The following is a 13,585-nucleotide window of genomic DNA, read 5'->3' on the forward strand; positions in this document are numbered from 1 at the left end:
AGCTTTCAAGTTATTTATAATTTTTTGTTAGTTTACCTTTTTAGAAAAAAAAATATGTACAGAGATAGCCTATTTTAACATGTCTTTAATTATTTTTATAAACATCATTTTTTTCTCTTATTTTGATAATGAGGGAGATTTACTTTTTGAAATGAACACATAAAATAATATTAGAGGGAAATTTAAAAATTGTTGAGGGTAAAATTCAGTTATTACATAATATCACACATTTTAATAAATTTTCACAGTGTTAAATGAGTACCCCTTTCAGAAAGGAAGCGAACTGCCTTTTTTGTTATTTTGAAGGGGAACTCCATAAATGCACAGATTAATTTGTACTTAAATTTTATTCATTAAAATAGGAAAACGAGGAGTGGATCATAGAATAGCCCACCCAGTGGAGATTTTTTAAATTCTCTCCAAGCAAGTTTTTGAAATCTCGTCAAGCTAGGTCTCTGGAAGATATGTTGGGGGAGATTATTTTGAACGTCCGATCACACCACAAAATTCTTGAACCTGATTGGTTATTTGATATGTTTACCTGTGCGAAAGTTGGACTTCATTAGAAAAGAGATTATTTTTTCGCCATTTATGTTTCTGATCTATTGCGATTAGATTCGTTTTCATTATTTAATTTTTTAACCAGTTATGTCAATTATTACTGCTATTATTATTTTAAAATGAGCCATCAGAGTAAAGGTAGGTTACTTTTTATTCTATTAAAAAAATATTTTAATAAATATGCAGCTATTAAAATTTTTTTTAATAATCAAAAAGCAACGTTAATCCCAGTAATAATCGCTAACTTGGCGAGATTTAAAAAAGTCACCAAGAGGTGGGCTTAGTCTACGATTTTACGGAAAATAAGAAATAAAAAATAGTTGAATTTACTGTTTTTTCATTTGCAATTTTATTGCTTGCACCAACGAAATGGATAAGTACTAATAAAAATATAGAGTAGCTTGCCCATTAATGGCCATGAGTTTTACTTGAGTTTTTTCAATTCTTTTAGTTTCTAGTATGTCAATACTAGAAAAAATTGGCAGCCATCTTAGCACAAGTTCGAAAACAAAAAATCTTTTTCAGTGCTGTTTTATCATATGATCTCGAAAGGATTGTCTACTAAAGAAACCTTTATCACAGACTTTACATAAATATTGTTTTGAAGCAGAGTGACGACTTAGATGATCTTTCAAAGAACTTCTCTGAGAAAAACCTCGCTGACAATATTCACAAACGTAAGGTTTTTCACCTGTGTGAAGTAACAGGTGCTTACTACGATTACTCTTAGAACCAAATCTTTTATTGCAACATTCACACTCATACGGCTTATCCTCAGAGTGCGTTATTAAATGATCCTCCAACAAGGCAATTCGTTTATTGCAAAAATCACAATACCCTTCTTTAATGTGAGTTAGTAAATGCTTTTCAAGTAAAGCAACCCTTTTGTTGCATCGTTCACAATCACGTTTAATGTGTGTTAAAAAGTGATTTTTTAGTGAAGTGGTAGTACAAAATTCGTTGCTGCACAATTTACACGAGCGACCCTTTTGACACTCATTGTTTGTAGAGTTAATTTGACGGGAAAAGGAAGTGTCAGACATTGTTATATTATCACTAACACTGTTTTGTTACAATCGCTTATTATAATATCTTCATGAAATATATTTCAGACCAAAATACTTCTTTAAAGTTGCTGTGTTGTTGGGAGATGATCACGAAAATTGAAAATCATTGCATGAAGTAAGACTTTGCTTTTAGCTTTAACTGTGTGTTATAATTGCATCAATTATGTCCTTTACTTGAGACTATAAACTGTTGGTTGCGAATGTCTATAGTTGACTTTTTAATATAAAGAAATAGGTAGTCATAAACGTTTCAAAGAAGCTCATCTAAATATAGATGAATAAATATTAATTAAATTATTATACCTGTAATTTATCTATTGATAAAAATATCAACTAATTTAAGAGTATTTACTTGTTTAGGAATATTTGCTTTTCTAAAGTTTTCTTTTTTAAAGTTGAATTGTAAGAATAAATCATTCGCGTGACATTTAAAGATGATTATGAATATTATTTACATCATCAACTTCGCTTGGTGTGGTCAATATGAAATTATAAATTAGCTATTTTACGGTTTATTTCTGTGAGTTTTTTTCCAGGTAATTAAATGAAAAATAATGGAAAACATCATTTAATCTCCATCTTATTTTGCATGATGATTCAGCAAACTATATTCTATTTTAGTTAATACAAGATTTATGGCAAACTGAAATAAAACAGACTATTTATTTTTTTAAATGTTTCTTTTGTTTAAAAAAATCAATGAAAATTTTTGATTTACAATAAACATTAAAATATTACATGCAATTTAATAGCGACTTGATGTATAGTATATTCTTAAAGACTGTTGTGCTCTATCTGAATTCAATAATCTTGTTTTAAACTATAATTATAAGAGGGATATTATAAGATTTCTCTTAATCCACCTCGTAATGAAGGTTTTTTATTTTCAAAATACTTATTTGCAGATTTTTAATTATTCTCACGGGAATCGGTTTTTCATTTTTTAAATTATTTGGGGAATATATATTAAAAACTGTTTACTCAATTTAGCTTGGAATCTTCAAATTAAGTGAGGAAAATACATGAATTAATATTAAATTTTTCTTATTATCAAAATTGTTAATTTTTTCTCAATTTTAGAGTACAATTGCATATATACAAGATTTTGTTTACTTTTTAGACTTCTTTCTTTAGAATGGGATTTGCAACTGATCTCCAGGGTAAAACCTCTCATGAAGCTCTCATGTCTTTACAAGATGCAGAACTTAGACTTCTGGAGAATATGAAACGCTGCATGTCACTGAGGGTGAAGTGTGATCGAGAGTACGCAATCGCCCTCAATTCAGTCTGCATACAAACTCTTAAAATTGATCAAACGGAGTTGAAAGGAAGCATGGTTGCTAGGGTAACAACATTATTTTATTTTAAGTTGAAATTGAAGCCTAGTTCTGAAGTTGCTAAATTAAAACAGAATTGTAAATTAAGCAAGGTTAAGCTTTTATGTATTATTATTATATTCTTACAATCCTAAACATTATCTGTTTTCTATGCATTCTTATACAGTATAGGTATTGTCGTGTGTTCTTGATCCCTGATAAATTTTACACCAAAGTAGTTCCATGGTATGTGCCTTTAACTTAAATTATCCAGTCAAGTTATTTAGCAATTATTTTGTGATTTTCCTGCCCCTCCCATCCAACAGAACTATCTTCTTTTCTCATATCTGTTCTTTCTACTCACAGGAAGAAACAAATTTTTTTCTCCCTCCTTCCCACCTATTCACCTTCAAGTAGGAGTGTTCAAAGGGATTAATGTTTTTATTTACTTATTTCTTTTCTTCTCAAAGTTTTGAGTAATCATTCTCCTTTTTCAAAAAGGTTTTCGGCTGATTAGATATTATTCTAATAATAATAAGGTTATTGAAGAAAAAATAATGTTATTTTTTTGTGTAAGGCTTGTTTTGACTTCTGTTTACATTGAGGGTCTATTATGTGAAAATATCTATTATTGAACTTATGGAAATGCCACTTATTCCATGTACGGGACTTTCTGCTACGCACACTCATATATATATATTTAAATAATGTGCACATAGTCTTTTTGTATAGTAAAATATACTATACGAAAAGAAATAAGAAATATTTTTTCTGAACTCAACTGTATTGTATTCATTTAAGTTGTCAGAACTGTAAGAAATCTCAATAACAAATTATCAAAGTTAAAAAACAGTTTTTTTTTTTTTGACACTCTCCTCTGCAAAAGAGTCAGTATATCAATCAAAATTGAAACCGTATAATTTCAGCCTCAAATCACTCATATTCAATTCATTCTATTTTTTTTACCAAAAAGAGTTGAAAAAGCTTGTTTACATTGTCCAGCTTGATTCTTGACTTGTCCATAGTTAAGTACCCTTTACGGGCCATTGCCTGTGGGTTGTAAACCACTAGACTATAGGAGATTTCAAAAACCTCCAAAATCCAAACAATTACTTTCAACTTTTGACAAAAACTCAAGTTCGAATTAAAGGAAAAGATATGAATATTTGTGTGTGCTAATATTATTACAAATAAGAAATAGAATAAAACAGATTTTAAAAACCATGTAGATATTTATAGACATAACTGCTAAAATGTGTTAGAATAAACCAAGTGAATTTATGATGAAGTCGTTACAAATTGAGCTTGTCAAAAAAGGAGATTACTCGAAAGATATAGTATAATGCTACTGTACTATTAAAGACATCAGGATTTTAAGAAATGTGTAGTCAGAAAAATGTTTGATGAAATCACCTGAATTTGACATATCACTCAGTAAGGCTCTGGTTTGACACATATGATGACAGCTGGATTATTGGATTGATTAAGCTAGGAAATAAGAAAAAAAGGCCTCACATGCCAAGGGTAAAAAGTTCTTATTAATCAAGATAGAATGCCGTCGTAAGTCAATCAAAACGATGGTTAAATTGAATGAATTACATTTTAAACTGCTTCTCCATCATTTGTGTCCTCCAAATTTGGCTCCAGCGACTACTCACAGACTTCAGAAATATTATCTTAAAGAGAAATTCTGCTCAAATGAAAAAGTTATCGCTAAAACTGAAGCCTATTTTGAGAGGAAAGACAAATTGTTCTACAAAAAAGTGATAAGAAAGTTAGAGGTGTGTTGGAAGGAATGTATGAAGGAGAGAATCTTGAGGAACAGAGTCAAATTTCTAGAAATAAAATTGTTTTTCTTAGGTTGACTGGAGACTTATTAAGCAATTTGTTATCATAGTCAAAATGCCGTGTAAAAAAGTAATTGTTCAAAGCAGGTATTCAAAATTTACGTTTTGTTATAAAGTGTATTAAAATCATCCTGATTTAAAAAACTATGAGGAAATCCATAGTAATAATGGGTGCAAAAACAATTGAAAAACATGAATTTATGAAGAAATTGAATATTTCAAAAGGGGATTATTTAAATTTGTGATTCAAAATTCGGGTTTTGTAATAATATTCTCTTAATATCAAGATTTTAAAAGTGTCACGTAACTCGACAAAAACTTTCTGACGAGATGACAGAAATTTCTGTTTAATTCATTGTGAATCCAAAGCATAAAAATTTTTAGTCAATTGTGGGACAACGCTCCAAATAGTTGTTTTTTTTTAATTAAATCCTTTGTATAACTCATGGACCCCTTTTATTTATAGGCATGGAGTGTAATAGCTGAAGAGACAGAAGCCATGGGACGTTTAGTGAAACAGAATGCTGATTATCTGGCCTCCCGCACAATCGATGAAATGAATGCTCTTATATTAGAGAAACGAGCGTTACGAAAGCTGTACATGGATGAGCACAATAGAATTCATGGGGAGCTGCTACGGGTATGTTTTTATTTCAGAAAACTCACTTACTATTTATGTATATATTTTTTGCTCTTAAATGCGGTTAACATGGTTCAAATCATGATTAAAATTTCTTTTTAGATGTTTGGAATTTTTTTAAAAAAAATCATTGATTGAAACCTATTGTTTAAAAATGGGATTTGTTTGAAAAATCAAACTGATTTTTGGTTAAAAAAATTATTAATTTAAATCCTGAATATTTTTTATGAAATGTAAGAAATAGATACATTCTAAAGGGTATTTGATTTTATTGTTAATGATGGTATTTTACTAAAGAATTATGAAAAGGATGTAAATTATTGTACTTCAAAATAGACTAGAAAAAAAAGGAGATTAAGCATAAATATGAGTAGCATGAAACTTATAAAATGTAATCTTCCTTTGAATGTATGTAGAATAATTTTCTGTTAATAAGCATATTTTAATGACAGGCCTGCCAGCTACTATGCTTTTTACAAATTACCAAAGTTTTCAAATTTTTGGTAATTTTGCCAACATTTTAAAAGCCTCTCCACGAAAAATCTTGAAAAAGTGGCATATGAACTTTTGAATCATTTGTATATAGTGGTGCGCAAAATAAGTTTAAATGAATAAAAATAAAACATTTAAACATAAACATAGCTACCACTAGAAATTTTTTTTACATCAAGGGTAGAAAGTTGGCAGTCCTGCAATTATACCCATTTAATTTTATGTTTATGTAAATACAGTGCTTTTAAAACTTATTAAGTTAGTGTATATCAATCATGGGGAAAGATTTATTCTACCAAGAGTAAATATATATATATTTCAGTACTGTTGCACCATTAAACCAATTACACCTCATAAGATATGAAATTGATAAATTATTTCACAATATGATATTCCTGCGACATCCATAATCATCACATTGCAAGATGAGCTTGAGAAAAGAAAAAAAACTATTATTTTATTTATTTGGTAATTTGTTTTTAATTACTGAATAATTTGAACCATTTTAGTAGAAAATATGAAGTATTTGATCTATAATTTTGTTTTTAAATTTTAAGTATTAATACATTTTGTAAAATGCTTTTGTCAGTAAACTTTAAAAAATATTAGATTTAAATCACATAAATCTGATTTAAAAAAATTTTTTTTCAAAAAAAGAAACTCATGATTTTTGACAACCCTGCTTTTTAAAAAATTATTACAAATTGCATTATGTTTTCAGTTACAAGATGCTGTTAATAAAACCCGAAATCTGTATGAAAAATACTTAGAGCTGTGGAGGGTTTCCAAAGCTAAATATGAAGACCAATATGTGAAAGGTATTTTTTTCTGTTTAATATATTCAGAATTTTGTTATCTTGTCTTTTTTCCATGCATTTACTACAGGGATGATTGTATTCCTGATTTTTTGTATCATCCTTCCTGCAGACCTAGAAAGCATGTGATTTTTATGTGGAATTCCGCAAATCTCAAGACCATTGATTCACGGACTTCCATGAATCAAAACCAATAATCAGTCAAAACTTTCACCACATTCTAAAATTTAAAATAAAAATTATGTTCTACAATGTTGCTTTGAAACCTTCGCTAAATCGCCTTACGAGACGTTTCTTACACGGGACTCTTCCGCAATTTTTAATTTTTTTGCTCATTTTTGTGTTATTGCATACTTTAAAAGATAATGTATTTTAAAAAAAAGAGGTTGAAAAAAATTTATTTCTAGATTCCCTTATGTCTTTAAATATGTATGAAAACCTATATCATTAAGCTTCAAACATCAAATCAATATTGAAAAACTAATTAATATTATAATATATTATTTTAAGAATTTTTCATATATTATTTTTATGATCTAATTTCGTGCCTATTTATGATCTAATTAATTACAACGTGAGTTTTATTTAAATTTACAAATTTTTTTTAATAATTTAAGGAATTTTTTTTTTAGTGACTGACTTTTTTTCATCTTGAATAATTCTGATTAATAACTTTTGCTCGTCATCTTTTCATTATTATTCTTTTGATATTTTGCCTAATTCAGCTTTTTCACTTAATCACAATAATTCAAAGCTGAATAGAGTTTAAAAATTTAAAAAATTCTTAAACTTTAACATATTTATTTTTAAATTGTTTTGTTTTGAATATTTATTAGTTTTTATATAAATACAGCATGAAGGTGAAAGCTAGGTACAGTTGTTTTTATTAAACCCAAAAAACTAAACTTCGGCAATGAAAATTAGTTTGTACTGTACACTTTGCTCAAGGAATTCTTATTAGTTTGAATGATAAATGTTTTAATAATTAAGAGTAGTGAAATGTTTTTCAAACCTTAATAAAATATTTTAGCTCCTCAGTTTTTTTCCTTCTGTAATCTGAAAACATTTTCAGAATTTCAAATGCTAGAGTGAAATACTTTTTCATATATTGTTTTTCTGAAAAAGGATTAAGTTGGTTTTAGAGCTAAATGCTTTGTCTAAACTGTCCAAACAAGTAGCCAAGTTATGAAGCGTACTTCTTTATACACATGAATTACATTTAAAAAAAATGGGAATCCACACTTATATTCTGGCAGTTTTTCCTCTATTTTTTTTTTCAAAAATAATTCTTTTTGAAAATTAATCTATGTGTTATTTTAAGAAGACTAAATATTTTCAGTACTTTTTGTCTAATTGTGACTTTTTCTTTTCATGCTACATCTAAGATGTGTGGTAAGAATTTTCAAGACTTTGAAAATTTTAATTAATTGGCATTTACTTAAGTTTTAATTGATATTTACTTAAGTTTTAATTTATATTTAGTTAAGTTTTAATTGATATTTACTTTAAGCATTTAATGATGAAATTGTTTAAAGTTTGTGAATTTTATTTTTATGATCATCTTAATGTAATTCTTATAAAATAAAATTTCTATGTGTGCGAAGATATTTAAAAGTATAAAATTGGTTGTGAAACAGCAGAATTTTATTTCAACTTTTCTACACCTTTCTCAATCTTTATAATTAATCTACTTTTTAAAAATACTTTTTATTTATTTATTTATTTTTTTTGTTGCTAAACCTTATTTTTAACATATATTGTAATGGTCTTTTCTTAATTTGCAACACAGTAAAGATATAAATTTTTTGGTTGTATTTGCTTCTATTTTGAAAATGCAATACAATTTCTTTGTTCTTTTTCTTTGTTTGCAAATTGTCCATCCGATTTCCAAGTTTTGAAGGATTTTTACTATTAAGCAACACAGCATGTTTAATCTAAATCAGCAATTCCTAGCTTAGCAACTGTTTTTAGTTTTTAAAATTTTTTCTTTATTTAATTTTGCATTTGAAAAATTGATGGAAAATGAATATTTAAAAGTTATAAAAGATCTTTTTTTACAGGTTGTACTATCAATTATGTAAAAAAAATGAATTTAGCTATAAATAAATACTAGTTTGTTTATTTATTATCTGCTCAATGTTTTAATGTTTTGCATCTGACAAGAACTCGATCTCGATGCTAAGGAAAAGCAAATATTTTGTTATTGCCAAGTTAATTGTTTTAATTCCTGTTTGTTGATTAAACCTTTTTTAGTTATTTTATATTTGATTAAATCTTTACAACAATATATTATATTTCTTATAGATAAAGTTAGTTATGTTACAAATAATTTACGGATTATAAATAAATGTAAGAATCAAATAATTAAATGTATCAAAGAATAAGAAATGACTGTAAATGAAAATTTCTTTTTTTCTGAAGTACATTCTGGCTGCCAAAAATTGTCCTTGCTGTTATAAATTATTTTTTTATTGTTGTTGTAGACCTCTGGTTATAAGAGAATATTTTTGAAGACTTTCTTGCAAAACTTGTTCTTGCCTAGTAAAAATTAAAATTTTTCTTTATACACATTACTTATTGTTTTTTTAAGATAGAGTTTTTAAGTGTCTTTTGAATTGTTATATTTTTGGAATTGGAAAATTGTATTCTTTAATTAGTTTATCTCAAAAAGTTTATTTTTTTATTGCTTAGGTACACTTTTCTGTCATTGTAAAACATGAAATTTGGTATGTTGCGATATTGCTCATTTAACAAAATACATCATTTACAGTAAATTTTGTTTTAAAATATATCTTTAATTTCGATTTAAATAAAAGTATGAGTAATTTATGAATTTCTACCAATGAATGAGTAATTTTTTCATTTCATAAAAATTAGTTCATTTTAAAAGATATACTTATGTATGCTTGGATTTTTTTGTGTTTTGTTTTAAATGTAATAAAGTGCACTGTTTATTATTTAAAATAAGAATCTATTTTACACAGGTAAGGGTGGAAAAAAATTGGAAGAAGCCAAAGAGAGATACATGAAGATAACCAATAAGCTTCATAGACTTCACAATGATTACGTCATTCTGGTGCACGAAGGGAAAGAATACGAGAAGCATCTTCGTAACACGATGCTTCCCTCACTCTTAGAATACCACCAGACGGTGCTTCAGGAAGCTGTTGACAGATGGTCAGTCCTTCTATGTTTGCCCAAAATTATTTCTGTTTATTGTATTTCTTCATGTATTCTGTTTTTTTATTCTCCTTATATGGGTGATTCTCACGAAACATGACAATTCAGACCAAAACATTTCTTCAAATTCAAAGTCTTCAAAATAATCTAAAATTTTTTTTGTATACTTCTTTAGCTGCACTTATTAATATCTTATAGACAGTGTAGTTTATTGACATTTGCTCGAGAAAAAAAAATAAAATAGAAATTCACCAAATCTTGAATGCCAGGAAAATGACATATTACCTTAGAAGTTTAAAGAACAGTCATTTTAAGTTAATAGTAAGTAACTCCTTTTAATGCACTGTAGAAAGAAACAAAAAAATTTTGTTGCTGATATGTACAGATAACTTTGATTACATCCAAGCATATTACAATCATACATAAACTTGGTATGAGGTTAATATTTGCTTTCTCTCTTTACAGTATTATCAGTTAAAAAGAATTTCTGGTAACACTTCAATGTCCTGGCATTCATAAGCCAGGAAAATGACAGCCAGGATTATGACAAATTCGCCATTTTATAGCATATAACTTTACTATAATTTAATATTTTGACCGAAGACGTTTATATTCTGCAGAAAACAACAGTATTTCTTAAAATTACTCAGATAAATCTATGTAGTTTTTGTAATTAATGATTTCAAGAAGCCAGGAAAATGACAGCATAAAAACCTACTCTCCTTGAAAAACTTTTTCAAATAGATTTTGAGCCAGAAAATTGGTTCTTTATTCATGCAGCAAGGCATGTTCATATAGGAGGGTATCTAATCAATCTATTAACATAAGATATTGATTGCTGGCTCNTTTAAGTGTCTTTTGAATTGTTATATTTTTGGAATTGGAAAATTGTATTCTTTAATTAGTTATCTCAAAAATTTTATTTTTTTATTGCTTAGGTACACTTTTCTGTCATTGTAAAACATGAAATTTGGCATGTTAATGTGATATTGTTCATTTAACAAAATACACCATTTACAGTAAATTTTGTTTTAAAATATATCTTTAATTTAGATTTAAATGAAAGTATGAGTAATTTATGAATTTCTATTAATGAATGAGTAATTTTTTTTATTTCATTAAAATTTGTTCATTTAAAAAGATATACTTATGCATGCTTGGATTTTTTTGTGTTTCGTTTTAAATGTAATAAAGTGCACTGTTTATTATTTAAAATAAGAATCTGTTTCACACAGGTAAAGGTGGAAAAAAATTGGAAGAAGCCAAAGAGAGATACATGAAGATAACCAATAAGCTTCATAGACTTCACAATGATTACGTCATTCTCGTGCACGAAGGGAAGGAGTACGAGAAGCATCTTCGTAACACGATGCTTCCCTCACTCCTAGAATACCACCAGACAGTGCTTCAGGAAGCTGTTGATAGATGGTCAGTCCTTCTATGTTTGCCAAAATTATGAATATTTCTCTTAAATGCTTTTTCTGTTGCATTGTATTTCTTCATGTATTCTGGGTTTTTTTTCCCTTCTCCTTATATATATTCTCTGTTTTCTTATAACTACATTACATTGTTTATTTTTCTAATCTACGGTTTCAAAAATAAATAACTAAATAGATAATAAAAAAATAATTACAATTATAAGTTAAATAAATGAGAAACTTCTGTTTTTGATCTAATGAATTTTAATGTTTTAAAAGGTAGACCTTAAATATGCTTGTGCAGGTGTTATTTTATGCCGAGAAATCATGCATAAAAACAGACTTTCTCTACCAGTTTTATTTAGCAAAAATAGTTGCTTGTGGTCAGCATATTAGTTTTTACCTTCATATGTCTTTCCACCTGCAGCTCTTGCAGAAAAATTAGTTTTCCTATTGTTATTCAGTTGTGTATGGAGTGGGCCTGAAAATAACCACTCTACACGTTACGAGTTGACAAAAAAAAAAAAAAAAAAAANAAAAAAAAAAAAAAAAAAAAAAAAAAAAAAAAAAAAAAAACTGGCGACTTAAATGAAGTAAACAACTAGTTACCTTTTCCCTTGTTTTTTTTTTCTTTTCTGAAATTTGTTTAAGAACAAAAGTACATTAGCACAGAAAGATTCTAGAAAACAGAATTTTCATTCAAATATCTCCATTCAATATTTAAATTCTTCAGAATCCATCTTTTTGTGATGGAAAGATTCATGTGGAAGAAGAATTCTTTAACGATACACAAATTCCAAAGTTGTAATTTATACTATAAGTGTATTTTGCCACACCAACTATTTTTAAACAAAATTCTTTAATATCTACATGACTCATACTTGTTAAACTAAATTTTCTCACATATTTGTATTATTTTTATTGTCAAAGAAATTTTTTAAAGCAATTGATTTTTTCTAATATGATTTTTTTTGTTGCAAAAAGTGGCTATTAAAGAAAAAGGACCTATCGATATCGGTCACCGATTTGTTAGGTATGAGGAAAAAGCGGCTACAAAGTTATTAGAGTCTACTTGCTGAAGATTTAAATTTTCAGGTCCAGTATGGAACACGAATGCAAAATGCTCAGTTGATATTATTTTTTAATGATAAAAAGTTTGGTTTTTATTAACTGTCAGCTTCTTAGTCATTTTCACGATTCTGTAAAATGACTTCAGTACTCAATAGTTATAAGTAAATATTTGTGATACTTTATTTGAAATCAAGATATAGTGTCTAATAATAAAACAGTCCATTTTGTTTAGATTTTTTTAATTACATCTTTTTATTTTTAATTAAACATAATAGGTCTTACAGAAAAAGGGTTTCTTCAGGGTTGGAGAGAAGTATGAGGAAGTTTCAGAGAGAGATGCTTGCCATTCCTCACACAAAATGCAGCGTTATGGTGGGTGTGCCTGTAAAAAGTGTTCAGTCAATAGACATGAATTCCTGATAGTCCCAGGGAGCCTCTTTAAAACACATAATGTTTTAAGAAATACTAAGAGCTGTAAGAAGTTGATCCTTGATTTTGATTTTTTATGCAGCAGGAGACTTGGAAGGACTGCAAGATAATGGTGTAATAGATTTATCATTACCAGGGTGCACCACGAAGATTTCATTTAAATGATCTTCATATGCCCTGTGACAGAATCTGTAAGAGCTATTTGCGACAAAACTCTCCAGCACTCATGTCTTTCTGCTAAATGCTTTTAATAAGAACAAATATATATGTTAATAATTTGAAATAACAAAAGCACTGTGTTTACAAAGGAAAAAAACTATATAATTTGATTTTAATTGAACATGTAATAATTTTTTATTCTTATAGTATGGATGATATTCTCGCATTTTCTGGGAAGGGGGGGGGTACACACAAATCATTTCCTTGGCATTTTATAAGTAATCATCACAACAAAAAACTAATTAAAATCGTGAAATCCGTAGTAGTAATTGATGGACAAGATCGACTACGAAATCAATCCTCTAATGCGTTTTTTGTTTCAAGATTAGGTTGTTGTAATAAATAATATATAAAAAAAATAACAGATTTAAAAACTATGGAGAAATTGATGGCATAACTGCCAAAAATTTGATAGAATTATTGCCTTAAAAAGTAAATACTCAAGTGTATGATTGAAATTTTCCATAGTGTTTGAAATATATTGGAATATTTAAAATCCATGTCAAAATCAATTTCAGTAACTCCCAAAA

At 27.6% G+C, this 13,585-nt stretch overlaps 1 protein-coding gene across 4 annotated transcripts in view; it reads left to right on the forward strand.

Moving 5' to 3' along the window:
• Window positions 1-1,861: 1,861 nt before the first annotated feature.
• The window catches only part of LOC107437806 (tyrosine-protein kinase Fer), a 46,570-nt gene continuing 34,846 nt past the window's right edge, over window positions 1,862-13,585 (forward strand). The window contains exons 1-5 of one of the 4 annotated variants that reach the window (XM_043045909.2): window positions 1,862-2,164; window positions 2,749-2,973; window positions 5,258-5,431; window positions 6,645-6,741; window positions 11,154-11,346. In XM_043045909.2, coding sequence (XP_042901843.1) covers window positions 2,764-2,973; window positions 5,258-5,431; window positions 6,645-6,741; window positions 11,154-11,346 — 674 coding nt within the window. In that variant the 5' untranslated portion in view covers window positions 1,862-2,164; window positions 2,749-2,763. Of the gene's footprint in view, window positions 2,165-2,748; window positions 2,974-5,257; window positions 5,432-6,644; window positions 6,742-9,722; window positions 9,916-11,153; window positions 11,347-13,585 lie in introns of all 4 variants that reach the window. The other 3 variants (XM_071184968.1, XM_071184967.1, XM_043045908.2) reach the window with 3 other exon arrangements.

This window comes from Parasteatoda tepidariorum, chromosome 9 (genome assembly GCF_043381705.1).
Source record: "Parasteatoda tepidariorum isolate YZ-2023 chromosome 9, CAS_Ptep_4.0, whole genome shotgun sequence".
NCBI classification, from domain to species: Eukaryota; Metazoa; Arthropoda; class Arachnida; order Araneae; family Theridiidae; genus Parasteatoda; species Parasteatoda tepidariorum.